The 20,042-nt window shown below is 38.6% G+C and overlaps 1 protein-coding gene across 1 annotated transcript; it reads right to left on the bottom strand.

Annotated features, from left to right (window-relative positions):
• Window positions 1–13,751: 13,751 nt before the first annotated feature.
• Window positions 13,752–17,436, bottom strand: ATXN7L3B (ataxin 7 like 3B). Its single transcript, XM_061415532.1, has one exon. The coding sequence runs from the start codon at window positions 17,101–17,103 to the stop codon at window positions 16,810–16,812; it is 294 nt and encodes a 97-aa protein (XP_061271516.1). The 5' UTR covers window positions 17,104–17,436; the 3' UTR covers window positions 13,752–16,809.
• Window positions 17,437–20,042: the final 2,606 nt, after the last annotated feature.

Genomic DNA, 20,042 nt, shown 5'->3' with positions numbered 1-20,042 from the left:
TTCTTATTTGGGCAGAGATATTTGTAGCGTGAGAGGTATACTTAATAAGAGCTGTCAATTCTAATTCTGTTGAATAGGCCAGAAGTTTTAAATAAAAAGATATGCTTTGGAATTCTTTCACTGTACATTGTATTTATAATCAAGTATCCTGCACAGATACAAAAGCAATCCTGATAATTGGAAGAAAGCCTGTTAAGACAAAGCAGAAAGAATGACTTCTAAGTTAAAAAAAAAAAAGATGAAACAAGAAATTACCTGCAAATTAGTGAATATGTAATAAAAACCATGATGTAACAGAAAAATAACATGTATTTCAGTTACAATCTTCACTGAGAGACTCTAACCCCGTGATATGTATATCCTAAGATTTTCCTCCATTTAAACTTTAGCATGAATGATTAAACTTAGTTCTGTGACTGCCCCCTAAAAGGTACAAGACTAGTGAAATAAAATTTGTTTTTGAGAGATAGCTCAGAGTTATATAATAATTGCAATATTTAAAATTATAAAATTGCAGTAATATTATGCAGTATTTAAATGGATTAATTGAAATATACATGTGTGCATGCTTGCTCAGTCACTCAGTTATGTCTGACTCTGAGACCCTATGGATAGCACCCTCCAGGCTTCTCTGTCCATGGGATCCTCCAGGCAAGAATACTGGAGTGGGTTGCCATGCCCTCCTCTAGGATATATTCCTGACCCAGAGATCAAACCTGAGTCTCTATATGTCTCTTGCATTGGCACACAGGTTCTTTACCACCCAGCCACCTAGGAAGCAAATTGTACATGCAGGAAACCATTATTTTTTAGCTTTCCAAAATATAGTTTGTATATTTACAGATTTTGCTTACAAGAGACCACCCATTTATATTGCTAAGTGATAATGGAATGGATTATTGGTAAGAGGAATCATTACACAACTCGAGACTATAGAGAAAAAGAGAAGTACAGAAGAGGGAATCTATATAAATTATGTAATTGTATTTTTCCCATGTTTTAAAAATATATGGACAAAAATTATGATGAGAGGGGAAGTCAAATTGTTACATTTTACTGAAATTTGTATTATTTTGAGTTAGATACTTAGAATAGCAGCAATACTGGCAATCTTGTGACAACAATGGAATTACCCTTTAGAATAAGCAAAGTACTTAATGAGGAAAAGGTAAAGGTGAAATGGCTTGGGTAAACTCTCTTTGTCACAAGGTATGTTCTTCACATGTCACACTCTAAGGATTATTTTATAATATTTACACTTCTGTACATTCTTTAAAAATATTTTAAGAGCAAAATGAATTGTCAGTCACTCTCTGAAAGATTCAGCCTTACAGTGAAATCACTGCAGTGCATAGATACATGTCTAAGTCATCAAAGAAAGAAATAATTCACTCCAGAGAGATGATATTTTTTTCTTCCAGAAAAATATCATTGATATGTAACCTTTGAACATGATTAAAATTCAATGACAGACAACATCACATTAAATAAAGGGTAATTAGTGAAGGTTCCAGCAGATCTCTCCTGCTGAAGGTATTAGTGAACATCAGATATGTAGCTGCAAAATTCATGTACATTGGCTGGCCTGAGCCAAATGGCAAGAATAAGGCATGCTGCAGTCCTGTCATGCTTGCGTCCTTAATTAATTCTGACCTCACTGTGAGGGTGAAAGGGTTAAAGTCATTATCCCTCTTTCAGAAGTGAGAAAACCTGAGTTTGAGAGAAGTCGTGCCAAAGGTCAGAAGACTCCTCGTGACAGCATGGGGACTGCCACCCATTCCATCTTTCTACTCTGGAGTTTTCACTCAAACTCAAAATCATACTTGGAAATAATCTAGTAAATTGATTTGATCTCTCTGTGTGATCGTACTTGAACTCTTTTTTCTTTTTTTTAGATTAGTCTGCTTTCATTAAATGACACTCAGAAGCCGTTTTGCTGATTCTTAAGCTGAACTGTGGTGATTTGTTCTCAAGTCTAAGAAATAGTGTTTCCAATGTGTGAATGCTTTTGAAAAGTAATTGCTTAAAAAATTCTATCCAAAACTGACATTTATAGGCGCATGAAATTATCTGTTGCTCTAAAGAGACCTGAGATTTGACCACTATTGTTTGCTCACTGAAAGGAGTTAATCAGGATTTAAAATTTCATTCAGTTTCCATAATGGCAAGAAAAGGAAACACTGGGGTTGATAAAATCTTAGAATTAGACTAATTTTAGCAAGCAGAATGGTAAAATTAAACAGTAGGATACGTGAACAAGGGAGATCAATGAAGAAATATTTGAAAGCCAGAGTTTTATTTTGTTTTGTTTTCTGTTCCAGTGGTAAAATTTAATTGTAGCTCTCTAAGATTTGTTAAACGCTTTTGTTGTGGTGGTGTATGATTTGTTATAAACTTTTCTTTTGTTGCATTAAGCTACCAAGTCAAAAATTTGTGTTTCTATGTAAAATTAAAACATACAATTTGTGACTAAATCATTATATAATAGTCTACCACTGCAATCTAGCATTTTTAGCTTTTACAAAAGTTGTGATGATCTCATTAATGCTGTCCCCAAAAAAGAAACTAAATTAATCAAACTTTAATTGCCAAGGCACTTCTTAGAAAATGAAAGCTATGAGATGAATAGTAATCTATCACATTTGCATTTTGTAACCAAACAGAAAATCTCCACGTTTTACTGTTTAAACTCACAATGTATTAAGCTATACTTTTTAAAAATAATTTTAAAATGTCATGATTTTTAAGGGAGAGAGAATTTGCTTAAAAGTGTGAAATCTTACATTTGTACAAAAGAAAGTAGATTGGAAACAAAACACCTAATTCTTGAGTTCTGCAGAATAAAAGCCAGGAATACACAAACATCTAAAAAGAAGATTTTATAATTGAAATATAAACAATTCTCACATCAAGCAGGTAAGAACCAGTTTTAACTGTTTGATTTTCTCACATATTTCAAATGACCCCATTAGCTAAACCACAGTACAGTTTAGACAGTATGGCAATTCAGTTCATACCTTTATTTCTCTAGATAATTGAAGATGAAGCAATTTTGTTCCTCCTTGACAAGAACAAAAGAACATTGTTTTATTCTTGGAACTAACACAACAGAATATTGTTCAATTCAATATTTACTTTTTATTCTATCATTTATTCTATCAATATGTATTAAACATCAATTATTTGCCAAATATTGTGCTGGGCAGTGTATAAGACAACAATCGTCAGTTGTCATGAAACTTACATTCCAGTAGAAAAGTCCACAGTTTGTAAGGAGTTAGGCTTAATCTGTTCATCTCCATTAGTAATGGGGGAAGTGGGAGTGATGGTGAGACCTGAGACTGGGGTGAAGGAGTGGTGGGATTGTGGGCAGGGAGTGACGTTTCAAAAGTGCCCAAGAGAGTGCCACAAACAGTGCACTGCCATTATCTGATGCCATTCACATCTCACATATTACTGAGAAATTCTGCCTATGAATGGAAGTGAAAGTCCCCAATCAAGAACCCTAAATATCGCTTCTGTCAAAACAAAAGCTGCAGGTCTATAACATAACATTGCACTTCTATAAACACATAAATGCTCTGGGGAACTCCACAGTTTGGCTGACAGGGCTTTTTGTGTATTCACACAGAACTTGTGGAGCCTGCTCCCTGAAGACCAGACAGTAGAGTAAGCAGGAGACACCGTCCTCAGAAGCTCCATCCTTGTCCTCAGAACAGCCAGCCTCCAGGGCACTGATGGGGGGAGCGAAAGCACAGTCTGCAAAGAGTGGGCTTCCAGACATTACGGCCCCCTGGTTTAGACACCTTGTATAACCAGTCCCTTAAAGGAGTGAGGCATCGCTGTGAAAACCATGGGATGTCACTTCTATGACTAAGCTGCTTGTGGGCTTTGAGTTCGTAAAAAGAAAGATGACCTTGTATGAGCCTCACCTAACCATGTCAGTCTTTAACAGAGAGTGAAGCAGAAGAGATGTTCTTTTGTTGACTGCAAGCTTTCATGTTGTGAGAGAAGGGGAAGGTGGGCTCTAGAGGCTGAGAGCCCCTTGGGTGGAACACAGTGACAAAAGGCTGACCCTACATCTCTATTTGCATGATACCCAATTACCTCTGAAGTAGCCTGGACTTCCTCTGAGTTCTGACAGTTATCCATAGCTCTAGATATTGAGCCTTACTGCCTTTGTAGAACATTTTATTCAAGAACAAATCTACAGTATTTTATGTCCATCAATAATAGATAATGTTTAAGGCCTCGAACATTATCTTCATCCAAGTACCATGACTAACCATTAACAGAATATAACATGCCATTCTGAATTACACCTGCCTACACTCTGCTTCAGAGAAGGCAATGGCAGCCCACTCCAGTACTCTTGCCTGGAAAATCCAATGGATGGAGGAGCCTGGTAGGCTGCAGTCCATGAGGTCGCTAAGAGTCGGACACAACTGATCGACTTCACTTTCACTTTTCACTTTCATGCATTGGAGAAGGAAATGGCAACCCACTCCAGTGTTCTTGCCTGGAGAATCCCAGGGATGGGGGAGCCTGGTGGGCTGCCATCTCTGGGGTCGCACAGAGTCAGACACGACTGAAGCGACTTAGCATCAGCAGCAGCACACTCTGCTTAATGGCACTGCCTGCCAATACTGTGAGTTGCTAAATGTTACCTGCTACGAAGCGTTGTTTATGAGTGTTACTGCAGAGTAAGTGATTTGGCCCCATATTGCAAACTGCCTGTGGTTTTGCCACTTAGATAGAGGTAAAGCTTGAAGTCTGGACAATTTGCTTTCACTCATGAGTGCTTCATATGGGACTCCCAGAACATATAATAATGGCTTATTGCGTCATTTTCCCACTCATCTCTGTCCATTCTTAACTCCGACTCACATCAAGCAGGTAAGAACCAGCTACAGATATCTTTAACTGTTTGTTTTTCTCATATATTTCAAACAACCCCATTAGCTAATCCACAGTACAGTTTTGACAGTATGGCAATGAAGTCCATACCTTTATTTCTCACTTCTGATTGGTTACAGACTATTTTCAAACAGCATATTGCATGTAAGCAATACTTTCTTTGAAGATTTGGTCTCACAGCCTTCATCACAGTTTGGCCTTTGATCTCTTTTAAAAACATCTCTCAATTCTTCTGTGAGTTATAACTAGAGTAACCGTATATATTATTTTGGTTAATAATTTATCACCCCGAGCTCAACACTTTCAAAAGGACAGAGGGACAATATCAATAACAACTGAATAACAGTTGTAAATCAAGACTCTCCCAGGAAAACCAGGATGAATGATCATTCTTTGGGCCTTGTTAAGGCAGAAAGTCTGATAAATACTTGCATACATCCATAAGATAAAGTAGCTTAATTATTGTTTTCCACCTGAACCTAATGAATGTCCCTAATATACCACTTTCTGGCTCTGTGTTTCCATCTTAGGCCTAGCTCATAGCTTTCCCAATAGTAAAACTTGTAACTGTTATAAACGAGATTGCATTACTTTCATGGAGGTTGGGGATTTTGAACTATACTATGGATTATTCTTTCCCTTGCTAATAATAAACAACTTATGATTAATACTAGATAAACCAATTGGAGTTTTTACTTTTTTATATAATCTCTGTGAGTAGACTATTACCCTAACAGAGATGCTTTTATTAAACTACTGATTTTGTGTGCTGCTGTCAATACTCAAGGAAGGAATTGTTACAGATAATGTTGCTGATAAATTGATGATGAGAAGAACCAAAGTCTTAATATTTTATAAAGAGTCAAATGGGGGCAAAGTTCTGACCAAAGCTCTTGAATTAAAAATTTAGCTGGACAAAATTAGAAAAAATATTAATACTCAGAGACTGGGAAATAATATATGAGAAAAGGTAAAAAATACTTCAGTTGTTAAGCAACTGAGCAGTTCATTATAGGCATTCATTCTGAAGTAATAAAATAATAAGCTGAATTAATTAACATTTTCCATGTATCTTTTCACACTGCTGTTTTTGTCCACACTGTAGAGCTCTCTTAAATGAACATTAAACTCATTAACAAAAGAAAGGATCCTTTACAACTAATCTAAAGATATGCAAACATCAACATCTATTGGAACATACAGGGCTTCACCAATGGCTCAAGTGGTAAACAATCCTCTGCAATGCAAGAGACACAGGGGAAGTGGGTTCAGTCCCTGGGTGGGGAAGATCCCTCGGAGGAGTAAATGACAACCCACTCCAGTATTCTTGCCTGGAAAATCCCATGGACAGAGGAGCCTGGTGGGCCACAGTCCATGGGGTTGCAAAGAGTTGGACATGACTGAGCATACCACACTATTGGAATATATATTGCATTTAAATGCTCAGGGGCAGAAGGATGATATATTTTTCTTATCATTCCAGAGGCAAAAAAATCTCAGGGCTATAATTTAAGGAATAAATAGTTCTAAAACATAACTCTTTATAAAGGCATTACAATAAGCCTGACATCATGTCTTTAAATACTCACACTTTTAAATCAAATAGTTCATATACACAAGAGTTAGAAAAAAAAAAAATCCAGGGTCCCAAACATGACATGTTTCTAGGTGATGGGGAGGTCTAGGGCCAAGCTGTAGAACAATTTACAAAGCAGAGTTACATGGACTCATGTGAAGGCGCCAATAACCTAACTCTGCCAAACTCTCCGGATTTAGATGGTAAAACTGGTCTTGGGAATACAATGGCTTGGGTAAGTTATTTTCATGCTTTAGCTCACAGAATCAGAGAGTGTCACAGGTGGAATGGAACCAAGAAATCATTTCATTCAAGCTTATTAATTTATCAGCAAAGAAACTTCCCCAGAGAGATGAAGTGACAGAATCAGGGGCTACAGAGTTTGTTGCAGAGTCAAGACATTTCAATGTTTCTTCCAATCTATTACATAACATCTAAACCAACTTTTGAATCACTGTTGACTCCGATACTAAGCAGAAATAACATAAGCACATGTAATTCCAAAAGAAAATTTAGCTGTAAGGAAAGTACCTAAGAGGCCAACACCCGTCTTCCTTCAAACTACAGAAGTGGCTGCTCTGCAAATAAGGTCTTGAACTGTAATAATTCACACAGCAGTAAGAGCAGAAGCAGCTTAGCTAACTTTCTCTGAACTGGGCTTGATTTAAAGTTATAACTCTTGTGTGTGTTCATGGGTATGTGCGTGTGTGTGTGTGTATGTCTGAAAACAGAAAATGCTGGGGGATAAGAACGCAGTTGGAAAACAGAACTTTAGGTGACAAAAACATGTTAGAAGTGGACAGGTCACCTTGTATTCTTCTTGCCAATTTAAGGTTAAACTTGCAGGTAAAAGGTGTTATTATATTGACATGAGTTTGTTTTCTTAGAGCTCTGTGGATTTACATCCCTAGTTATGATTTGTCTATGTACTCGATGGAATACAAGTAGGGGGTTTATGCCGATAATAAAGGTCGCCATTTAAATGCATAATCCTTTCTAGGTTTGGATTGGTTTATGACCGTCTTCATTTTCTATTGCTGCTTAACTACTTATCACCAATCTAGCTGCCTAAGACAGTCCTCAGGAATCTCACAGTACTCTAGGTCAGAAATCATGCTTGGATGAGCCATCTACTGAGGGTCTCACAGGCCAAAGTTTAAGCCAGCCTGGGCTCTTATCTGGAGACCCGAGGAAGAATTAATTTCTGAGCTCATTCAGGTTGTTTGCAGAATTCAATTTCTGTGGCTGTGGGTCTGACATACTGTTTCCTTGCTAGCCATCAGCCAGAGGCTACTCAGCTCCAAGGAGCACCCCCCACATTCCTTCTTACTTGCCCCCATCATCGTCAAAGCCAGCCACATCAAATCCTTCTCACACTTCAGATCTCTGTGATGTCTTCTACTACCAGATGGAAAACACTGAGGTTTCTTAAGTCCTCACCTGACTAGGGAGCAGTCAGGTGAGGACTTAATCAATTAATTTAGTCAATCAATCAATCGATCAATCTATTAGTCAAATCTAATTAATCAATTAGTCAAATCTAATTAATTTCCAAATCTTAAGGTCAATCAACCTGAGATTTTATTACATTAATTACATTAATTACATCTCCAAAATCCCTTCAGAGCAATATTTAGATTTCTGTTTAACTGAATAACCAGAAGACAAGAGTCTCAAGAGACCATCTTTAGAATTCTGCCTGCGGCATGGCACTTCTACCTACAGCACAAAATAGCAGAACTGAGAGCATTCTTTGGACTCATGATATTCTGAAAATTTTTTGCAATATCCCTTAATGCTAAGTATACTGGCAGTTTCACTTCCTCTGAAACTTCTTTGTCCTTTTTATGACAACCAGTTTCCTCATTTGTGTTGGTAATTCCACCTTTGTTAAGTTCCTCTGGCCTCATTCCTTCCATCTCTAGAATGCTGGCAATGTCGACCACTCTGAAGATCAGTGGTCTTCTAATTACATCTGAATTACATCTGAAGTCGCTCAGTCGTGTCCAACTCTTTGTGACCCCATGGACTGTAGCCCACCAGGCTCCTCCGTCCATGGGATTCTCCAGGCAAGAATACTGGAGTGGGTTGCCATTTCCTTCTCCAGGGGATCTTCCTGACCCAGGGATTGAACCCAGGTCTCCTGCATTGCAGGCAGATGCTTTAACCTCTGAGCCACCAGGGCATCTTTCTAACATCAATTACTTCTAATTACAGTGCTAACAAACTCCTGGGGCTTCCCTGGCAGTCCAGTGGTTAGGAATTTGTGTTTCCATTGCAGGGGGCATGGGTTTGATCCTTGGTCAGGGAACTAAGATCCTGCATACCATGTAGTACAACCAAAAAATAAATAAATAAGAATGAATTAAAAAATTAGAACTCCTTTCTTGTAAAAACAATCATTGTAAAAACAAATGATTAGATGCAGAATATGATAGCAGTTAAGAGAACCTAAAAAAAATTGATGCTACTTTTATAGCATGTTTGTATTTTGTGAGAATGTGTTTATATTTTGTGAGAATGTGAGGGACCCAAATACTATTAGGTAGCCAAGAAGTATATTATCTTGGGCACATTATTATAATCTTCAGGCAGAGGTTTCTCTAACAGGGTAGGGTAACTATGTGAAAGCAAGGGTATAAATATCAATTTCCAAAGGAAATGATGATGATGATTGCTACTGCTATTGCTAAGTCGCTTCAGTCGTGTCTGACTCTGTGTGACCCCATAGACGGCAGCCCACCAGGCTTCCCCATCCCTGGGATTCTCCAGGCAAGAACACTGGAGTGGGTTGCCATTTCCTTCTCCAATGCATGAAAGTGGAAAGTGAAAGTGAAGTCGCTCAGTCGTGTCTGACCCTCAGCGACCCCATGGACTGCAGCCTTCCAGGCTCCTCCATCCATGGGATTTTCCAGGCAAGAATACTGGAGTGGGGTGCCATTGCCTTCTCCAAATGATGATAATGTTGTTATTTTAATTCATTTATTTAACCTCAGGCTATGGCAGAGGCTTTTTAAACTGTTGTTTCTATAATCAGGAAGATCTCTGTTTCTCTTTCACTTTGTTCATTCTTTCACTAAGGATGTACAGATTATTTCGGGTATCTTGTATTTAAGGGTGGGGGGCGTAATGAATGGTCTCAATTTGTGATGATCAAAGTATAATCTCCTATTCCCACGTGGAAGTTCCTGGTTTCTGTTATGTTCTCCAGTGCAGTCCCATTTCCTGCTTTTGCTTGTGTCTTTGGTTGTGTGTGTGTGTGTGTGTGTGTGTGTGTGTGTGTGTATGCAACATGTGTGTAATAGGAAGAGAGAGCTGAATATTTCCATATTTTTTGGGGAGGATAACAAGACAGTTGATAGTATCTTTGTGGCAATTTAATCAGCATCCAGATTCTTTTTGAACCAAGAAGTCTTTCTCCAATATCCAGACTATGATACACATAGAACTGGAAGTCTAGTTCACATTATTAGTATAAATATTATTACAGAGGTACATATCCCTAAACATAATATAGCATTGTTTTGCATACTATTTTCAAATAAAAAGTATCAAATTATAAAAACAAATATTTTACTAAATATTTTATTTGTGCAATCCTGTTATTTTCACTTTTGCATTTTTTTTTAAAAAATGGATATTTATATCACTTTCAATTTTTTCATAGTAGAAAACAATGCTGCAAAAGGTGGAAATATCAGGGCATTGGTTATTCACATCAACTGCAGTAGATATTCCCAAATTGCTTTCCAAAATTTTTTTTATTATTTAACAGTCTGCGATGCACAAGATGTATAATTGTTCCATATACCTGTCAGAGTTGATATCATCACACTTTTTTAAACTGAGTGGTATAAATTGGTATTTAAGTTGCTATTAGTTTTTATTTCTCTGAAACTAAGTGAACTTTTCACATCTTTTTTTTTTGTCATTGGATTTCTTATTCTATAAATGAGCTGTTCTTTTATTTTGTCCATTTGTCAATGGTATAATTATTTTGTTAATAATCTTTTACTAGTTCTAAGAACGGTGAAACTCCTACCAGCATGTTATGGTATTTTGTCAGTGTGTGTTTGTTTCCAGTATGATAGTGCATGGATAGCTTTATTGTGGTCCAACATATCCATCTTTTGTTTGATACTTTTATTTACTTATTTTTCCTTACCTACAATTTTGAACATATCTTTCTGTTTATTTCCCTCCAAAGATTTGATGTTTTACTTTTTCACAATGTCTTAAATCCTCATGGGAATTAATTTTTGTGTCTAGAGTACAGTTTTAATATTTATGGCTAATCTATTCCAGAACAATGTGACAGTTATAATCTACTGACTACAATACCAATTTCGTCACACATCAGGATGACATAAATGTGTTTGTTTTCCATCTAATTCTAATTCTCTCCTATTGTTTCTGCACTGCAATCTCACTACGTATAACATCCATTTGTCAAACAGTTCTTGTCTATTCTTGTGCCTTGATTTTCATATAAATCTTAAAATTAACTTCAGTTCCATGAAAACATCTATTTGGATTTTAATCAAGATTACTTCCAACTCATACACCTGGAGTGATGTTACTGACCTTTCTACCCACGAACATCTTTCTTATGATTCTTCATTTATTTGAGTTTTAACATTCCAGATGAAAATTTTTTTTCCATAAAACCTTACGCTTCTTATTAGTACTACATAGGACTGTATATACTTTTGTTGCATTACATTATAAGTGCAACATTTACAATTTTTTATTGTTCTGATTTTGGATCCGTATAAACTAGTAACTTTACTGCATCCTATCTTCACTTCCAGTGGTATGTTCGTAGAGTCTATACAACTATCTATTTAGATATCATCTGAGAATGAGAGTTTTGTTTCTTCCATTCCTACTTTTAAAGAGAAAGCTTCCAGTATTTGACCATTAAGCAAAGCAATTGTAGATTCTGATACATAAATTATCAGTGTATGGAAGCTCTTTAGTCCTTGTTTCTATGTAACTAGTATTTTTAAACCCAATAATTGGCACTGAATTTTGCAAACTATTATTCTGTATTGAAATTTCTCACAGATTTTTCTCTAATGGTGATGATTTTCTGAATTAAAATCTTTCCTGGGATTAACATGACTTGATCAAGTTTGGAGTTGGTTTGCTAACATCTTCCTATTACTGAGTTTATAATGATTTTTGTTTCTTGCTATACTGTCTGTAAAACTCTGTGAGCCTAGTATTTTTATGTGTATTTGGGTAGAAACAGGATTTTTTTTAAGTTCTAGATGTAAATTACTACATTTATTAAAAATAAAAATTCCTTGTGAGTCACTTTTGTTCAATGTATTTTCCACTTTTTCAATGTTTTCATTCATTGTCTTAAAGTTTTCATTAGCATCACATTTTCATTCTATTTTAAAGGTAATTTATCTTTTTAAAAAACTAGTCCTTTCAGTTAGTAAATTCTCTTGCTTCAACAAAGTGCACTGGCTTTGCACTAGCATTGTTTTTGTTTTTGTATTTTTGTCTTTAAATTGTGGGCAAGTCACTGCTGCTGAATACATTTTCTCATCTCTGAAGTGACTATTTCCTTTTCAGCTCACATATGTTCAATTAGGCTCAAGTAGCAAGGATCAAAATTTTCAAAATAGAAAAACCAAAACCAAGAAATCTACAGGTTTATCTTTCTGAACCAGTGAATTACCTATAACAAATATTTTCTTTGGAAAATGTGTTAAGAATCAGAAAGCTTGTGCCCTCCACAACTGATTAAACCTTTCAAAGTCTGACATTATCTCTGAGAACCAGCAATTCACTATCCATAATTAAAGACTAATATTAAAATATATTTAAAGAAAGCTCTTCCGGAATCCTTTACTACTTGAGCATATTTCATTTTCTGTCAACATCATTTATGTGGTTCCTGACCTCATGCTGCATGCCACAGTTAAAATGTAGTGTCTAAGGAGTTAAAGGGTATGTACTTTTTTAAGTATAAAGATCATTAGTTAGAAAACATGAACAGAAATAATCTTGTACATCCTGCCATCAAGTAGATTTAGTAGCGATCTTGCAAATACCTCATTTCAGAAAAGTAGGTTAGCATGAAATATATTAATTCAAATCTAAATATACAAAATAGGATCCAAAAATATTTGCAGCAGCTCCAAGAGTGTTAGGTGACTAAATACATGTCACATGTCAGTAAGGTCCCCTGAGATAACTACTTCAACAGGTTCCCTCTGGTCCCATTTCTACGATACTTTTTATTCATGTAAATATTATTTACACTTTTGGGCTGTTTAAAGACCCAGAACATTCAGCAAATAAGTGATTTTGATCAATACTAAGGAGCAACTGTTACAGTTTCCAGGCAAAGTGCTCTAACTTTGGAATATGAACTGGAATAAATTAAAAAAAAAATCTCTGAATTAATCTAAAAAACAAAATTACAGACCTAAACACTTGGAGTAAAATGAAAAGTATTAGAAAAACATTAACTTTTAGAAAGGCTGACTCATTGTTACCATCAATTATTTGCCTCTTGAGAGCAAGAATATGTATATATTAAGATACCTCTACTGCTGCTGCTGAAGTCGCTTCAGTCATGTCCGACTCTGTGCGACCCCATAGACGGCAGCCCATAGGGGTGCCATTGCCTTCTCTGAAGATACCTCTGCTGCTGCTGCTGCTGCTAAGTCGCTTCAGTCGTGTCCAACTCTGTGACCCTATAGACCGCAGCCTACCAGGCTCCCCTGTCCCTGGGATTCTCCAGGCAAGAACACTGGAGTGGGTTGCTATTTCCTTCTCCAATGCGTGAAAGTGAAAAAATAAAGTGAAGTTGCTCAGTCGTGTCCAACTCCTAGCAACCCCATGGACTGCAGCCCACCAGGCCCCTCTGTCCATGGGATTTTCCAGGCAAGAGTACTGGAGTGGGGTGCCATTGCCTTCTCTGGAAGATACCTCTAGTACAATTTAAATTGAACTATCCTTCACACTGGACTTATTTAGTGACAGGACTGGATTATATTTTACCACCTTCTTACTTATTATGGTAGATTGTATAGTTTCTCTCTCTCACTGGCTGTTGCAGAAAGCTAAATGTGAACTACCAGATGAAGCAATAAAATTCCTCTCTTCTGATAAAACTCCTATTCAGGAGAAAGTGACTAAAGCTCAAGGGTCAACAGTGGTTCAATATTTACTTCACCATGTGAAAACACAAGAAACATGTACAATCTTTAAAGATGAATATAGAGTCCAAATAAAATCATTTTTAAAATCTTGTTTATTGTCATCGTTTACCATGAGGAGATGCAGTTTATTTACACCAGCAGCCATAGGGGCAAGGGGAATACACAGTTAGCAATCTGTATAGGATGGACTACTTATGCAAAAATAAGACTCTCCAAAACAAAGGACAATGAGTTTCACTATACTTCCCCAATGATCCCAGCATGCGACAATGCCAGGCAATGGCCCCTGGGCATGCGGTGATGGGAACTAATGTATGGAAGAAAAAGTCACAAACCACAGAAATTTGTAAAGAACCCCTCCCCCCCCATACATACACACTCAGATACATAATAGAATTACAGGGTGAGCAATACACTTATGAGATTAGGACAGGAATTCTGCTGTTAAGAGGAAAGATAGGTAAGCAAAGGGAGAGTTCCTAACCACTGTCAACTATATGGTAGGGAGAATTCGCTCCCTCAAAACGAAAATAGTCTATCCCCTCAGGGCACCTGTTAGACCTAGCCCACCTCATACTCAATCAGGGGGCCACTGCCCTAATAAGGGGGGGGCAAAAAAAAAAATAACACAAACCAAGAGGGAGGTAATGTGAACCAACCACTACTCAACCACTACTCAAAACTATTTCCAATTCTTCCTTCTAACCAGGAGAAAAGGCCAGAAAGGAAACAGTAATGTCACAATCTGAGCTCCCTCTCTGAAGTAAGAGTGGACCATGACCTTAAGTTTAGCCTGTTTCCCAGACATTATTATAGGTAGGCCAGAGTCTCGCTTAGACCCTCCTTTCCTTCTGCATCTCCTTAGGAAGAGATGTTTATTAAAAAGTCAAGGGCATGTAACCCCAAATTATTTTAGTTCTTGCCAAGGTCTGACTTTAAAAAACAGTTATTACAATTCTGGAAGCCCAATCTGTAGCTAGGCCCTGACCCTGAGCAGGACAACTCTAAGGGAGAATGCAACAATAAACAGCCTCGAAGCCCCATTACTATGCTTCCCTTACCCCTGTAGAGTGCAACCCAATCAGTCCAAGGAACAGTCCAAACAGTTCCTTCTGGGAGAAGGAAGGATACATGCACAGCAAGGGTTAGAGAAAATGGATCAGGACCTACTCCATTCCTGTGTGTCAGTCCTTTACTGCTGTTCTGCTCAGGTCCTAGAGGCAGTATCCAAGTGGAGGTGGGAAGATAAAACTTCTCAGAAAGTAAGACACAGCAGGAAGCCATACCAGCAAGGCAGTCCTACAGGAGAAATGCTTAGGTATGACACTGCTTATCATATACAAAAAAAAGTTACTTTCTCCTCCCATCCCAACCCCAATAGAGGGAGCCATAAGAAAGATTCTGCTCTCTCTCACAAACACAAGAAAACAAAACAAACTTAAAAGAAGTCAAGGAAAGGGAAACTGGGCAGGCTTCAGAAGCAGGAGAATCAAGAGATAAATTAAAACTGGTCAGCGTTAATGAAGAGTGGCAGGCAGCACCCTGGGTGATGAGCTGCACCAGATAGGCAGTGGAGCAGGGACTGGAGGATGTGGGGCCGAGCCAGAAAAATGAGGCTGGGCCCCCTACTGGAGCACAGAATGAGGTAAGAAAACATTTCAAATAAAGCAGCACCGTTCCCGCTCACCTTGGGGGCTCCCACCCCTCTACACAGCATAAACTTCAATCAGGGAGTCAAGTGGAGAGTAGTTTTGATACACAGCTCACAGTTCCCAACCTCCCCTACCCCATTCTCTAAAACCAGGGGGTTTCTGGGGGGCCTTTCCTTGAAAGGCCCCATCCTTCAAGCAACAAAAGGACAGCTCTTGTTGTCAGGAAAGTCCAAAGGGGACTGAGGGGAAAGCACTGCCCCATGTGAGAGGCAGGTGGTGACCGTCTAGATATTCACCACAACAAAACCCTGTGACTGCCCAACCCAAGGAACAGGGGTGTTCGATAGGATACTGCACAGTCAGATGAGAGATGACCCAGTATTGCTCCTTGGCTCCCAGCACATTACTGACTACAGTTGGAAAAGGTCCCCTCTGGGCTCAACTTTGAAAGCTCAGCCTCCTGGCTAGCCATGATGCTCTTCCGTAGTTCACTTCCGCCCTGAAAAGTGGGAGGCAGGTAGTGACCTGGCATAATAACCAAGTTAGACCCATAGACTGGCAAGGTAACTAGTGACTCAAGAGTAGGAAAATGCCCCACTGAACTGCTGTCCACAGCGTAATACATCCAGTTAAGAATCCTGCAGTTTGAAAGATCGTGCATAGTTGCAGAAGGCCCTGCTACCTCCCCAAGGGGTCATTACTCAATCCTCAGCCTGCTTGGATAACCAAGTTGTCCATCTGCTAAGCCTATGCCACCACATGCGGTGCAAGAAAGCAGGCCCTGTTCAGCAAGATGCTAGCCCAAGTCCCCAAGTCCGTTGACGTCATTTTTAAATGCTGGACCTTTGGGAAACTGGTGACTTTAAGCTTTTCTTCTCCTTGCAGTCAAGACCACAGAGCTTCTCCTACAGATTTGGTCAGGAATTCTTTTTCATAGTTTTCCTAGACTGGAGTGCCTAGTATCCAGCTCTCATCACTGACTTGCATCTGTCTTGAAGAAACCCAAGGCTGAGAGATCAGAGGTGTTGTCCCACTGCGGCCCAACGATAAAGGCCTGTCCATCAGTTATGTCCAAACTGTCAGTTACCCAGAAAGCCCTTGACACCAGGCAGACAGAAAGGCTGAGGAACCAAAGAACTTTATACGCTGGGTGCACAGCTGCTCACCTGCGCACCGGGGACAGTACAGGGTTCTTGTGGACTAGAAATCAACCGCGGCACGGCAAGCTGGATCCATAGTACAGCTCCTCCCGATTAGGATTTCAAAGCTGACCCAACGGAATACACTTATACAAGGATCTGAATTCCTAAATTCTCCACGTCGGGTTTTTAAAGGGTAGGATCTTCAATGGGAATTGGGACTTTTGTCTGATTTTTTTTTTTTTTTTTTTTGCTTTTTTCTACTTAGCTACCTAACTTCTCAAAACCACAGGACTGGTCTATGTTATTGTCCTGGTCACCCTCGGACTCTCACGTGGCGGCTACTGGAACTCTGGAGGTGAGCGTTGCAGCTGCTGATCAGGCCCATTCCCAGATTCTCCAGGAAGGGAGCAAAGCGGGAGGCGACACGCTCCTTTATCTTCAACTGGCTGAATGCCAAAATCCTTCACGTTACCAGTCTCTGCGAATTCCAGGTAGAAGTAGCCACACTTGACTGCCCGGTGCACCTCAAAGCAGAAGCCCAAACAAGAATCCTCTATCAGGTCTACGTATATCTCCTGAGCGATGGCCTCCAGCTTGTTAGTATCCAGGTTAGCCAAGGAAATTTCCTCCATTTTAATCTGTAAACGGCCGTGGAGAGAGCGCTCGGATTACTCACAGCTGCACCGGCGGCAACACGTCGGGCTCGGAGGGCCGCGCCTAGGCCTCTAGGCCTGTCAGGGCCGCGTCTTCAGCGGCGAGTGCGGAAGCCTCCGCCGCGGCAACGGCAGGAGAGCAGCAGTCAGCGGCGACTGCTCTGGAATCCCAGGTCCTTCCGTTTTTTCCGGCGTCTCCCCGGGGCTGGGACGTGCAGCTCGGGCTGGCCGGGACTCACCGCCGCCACACGGTGTGGGTGCCGCTCTCCGCCGCCGCGGTCTCTTCCGCTCGCTGCTCCCGGCTTAGCCCCGCCTCCCCACTTCCGCTCCTCAGCTCGCCTGCGCACGGGCGGCGCGCAGACGCGCGGGGCTCATCCCTGCGCGCAGCTGCCTGGCAAGTGGCGTTCGGGAAGATGGGTGGGAAGAAACTAAGATATGTTAGACTTTCATTATCTGTAGTGGTAAAACGGTGCTAAGGATGCTATTTTATGTTATTTTGTTTACAAATTTAAGTATTCGCTATGGAATTCAGCACCTATGCTTGATCAATTCCCTCTTGAAAAAGACAGACGACAACTATGTGCATGTTCGTGGTATGAGCTGAAGTACAGTTTTAGCATTTGTTCTCCGGATGTTTGAAAATTTGACGTGTAATTGACTTATAATCATTTATACCACTGCCCCGCAGTTGTCATTTAAATCCACTAGATGGTGCAAGGAAACAAATTACAGTATAATTTTTAACTTTGAGTCTTTTTTTTTTTTTTGAATGAAAAACTAGGCACTAAAGACATAATTCGTATGTATTGATCACATGAACCTAAGGCATTTATCTCATTTATGAGACCATTAAGCCAGTGACTGTAAGTAGATCATCATATATATCTCTAAAATAATTCAAAGTGAAAATTAGGAATATTCTCTGTTGAAGAGAGACGAAACCTGATCTACCTTAAATAATGGGATGGAGGTAAAGGAAGCCTTTCCTAAAATTCTGCAGCATGAAATAATGGGATCTTGAACCAGTATGAACTGTGAAAGTATTCGTGGCTCAGTCCTGTCAGACTCTTGCCAACGTCATGGACTGTAGCCTACCAGTCTCCTCTGTCCGTGGGATTCTTCAGTTAAGAATACTGAAGTGGGTTGCCATGCCCTTTTCCAAGGGATCTTTCCAACCCAAGGATCAAACCCTGAACTCCTGCATTGCAGGCAGATTCTTTACCATATGAGCCACCAGAGAAGTCCTGCCTATCTGGGCTTAAATCTTAGATCCAACATTTAACAGTTCTGTTTCCTCATCGGAATAAAGCTAGTTCCTATTTCATGGTTAAAATTAAATGATAGTTAAAAAAAAAACATTGTGACAGCTTCTTACATGTAAGCAAGTATTCAATCAGTGTCAGCTGTTTTAATCATATTAGTTATTAATTTGAATATAAGAAAAATTTCCTGTATCTTGTTAGTCTTTTGTACCCCCCCAACTCATCACTGTGAAATAGAGTGGCATCTTTTACCTTTATACTTTATCAAAATACAGTTTTAGCCAAAGAAACAAAAACTTTAAAATTATCTATCTGTATCTGTCTGATTCTATAATTCCCTTTCCAGAATAAAGGAAAATATAGATATGTATCTTTCCAGACAGGTACAAATAAGGATTTTCTAATGTATATAATCATCAGAATACTACTAAATAGTTTTAGAATTCATTCATAGAATCACACTTTATATTTTTATGAGCAGAGGGTTAAGTATTAGTTTAACTTATTAGTTGATGAGTGTTTAGCCAGTACTTGTCCACATCAAATTTTTTTATTGTGTATTCTATCACCTTAAAAAACACCAATTGACAGATATAGAGGATTTTGAAAGCCTAAGCTATTTAAGACCCATGCATGACAAAAATTTTTTTCTTTATGTAGGATGTAATTTTTTCCATTGTAGCCTTTGTGCAATGTATACATTTGTCATTCATAAATTGGTACCATGTTTTGATATAACTTGGAATCTGCATATTATGTGCTAAGCCATAAAATATGATTAAGTGCATACATTCTTGAGTCAGATGTCCTCCCTTCTACCAGTTACTATTTTTGTGAACTTGCCTTATCTACTTAACTTCTGTAAATCAGTTTTCTCATTGTAAAATGTCAATAACATTTTCATCATACAAGGTTGTGGTGAGATTTAAACTTGACAATGAATTTAAAAGTCTTCACAAAGTGTCAAACAAATAGTATATAATATTGTTTACCTACCAATTACATGCCTCGTTAGGTAAGAAAATACAGATATAAATACAATAATTTCCACTCACTCCTGTCCCATGCTTTCTTCAAATTTCATTTAAATCAATGATTCTCAGAAAATCTTCATGTGTATATAACCACTCAGAGATCCTTTTAAAATATAGATTATGATTCGTTAGTTCTGAAGTAGTACCTGGGTTTCTGCATTTCTAACATACTTAATGCTGCTGGTTCCTGAACAACACTTGGGTAACAAGGAATAAAAAGAGCTTGATTGTGGACCACTATTCTTCATATTGTTTTATTCCCATATAATTTATCTCACTGAATTATTGTGAGAACCTTTGCATACTTAATTTTGACAGAAGTGACTGTTTTTCTGCCTCTTAAGTCCTCCTTATATTGTAAAAGAACTCAAATTCTCAGTTTATTTAATGAAAAAATAAAGTTTATTCAGAACCTATGTGAGACCATCATAGTAATTAGAATACAAATAATCAGGACTAGGACTAGATTTATATTTCTTGTCAGTATTTTATTATATTTACTCTTAGAAAATGAGTGCTCTTATGACACTGAAAATTTGCACTTATGCTCATTACCACCTTGTCACCTCCTTCTACTTGTATCATTTAAAATTGCCTTGCCTGCGTGCTTGCTAAGTCGCTT

This window comes from Bos javanicus, chromosome 5 (genome assembly GCF_032452875.1).
Source record: "Bos javanicus breed banteng chromosome 5, ARS-OSU_banteng_1.0, whole genome shotgun sequence".
Lineage (NCBI taxonomy): Eukaryota > Metazoa > Chordata > Mammalia > Artiodactyla > Bovidae > Bos > Bos javanicus.
Note: the sequence above shows the minus strand (reverse complement) of the source record. Positions and strands in the feature narration are given on the sequence as shown.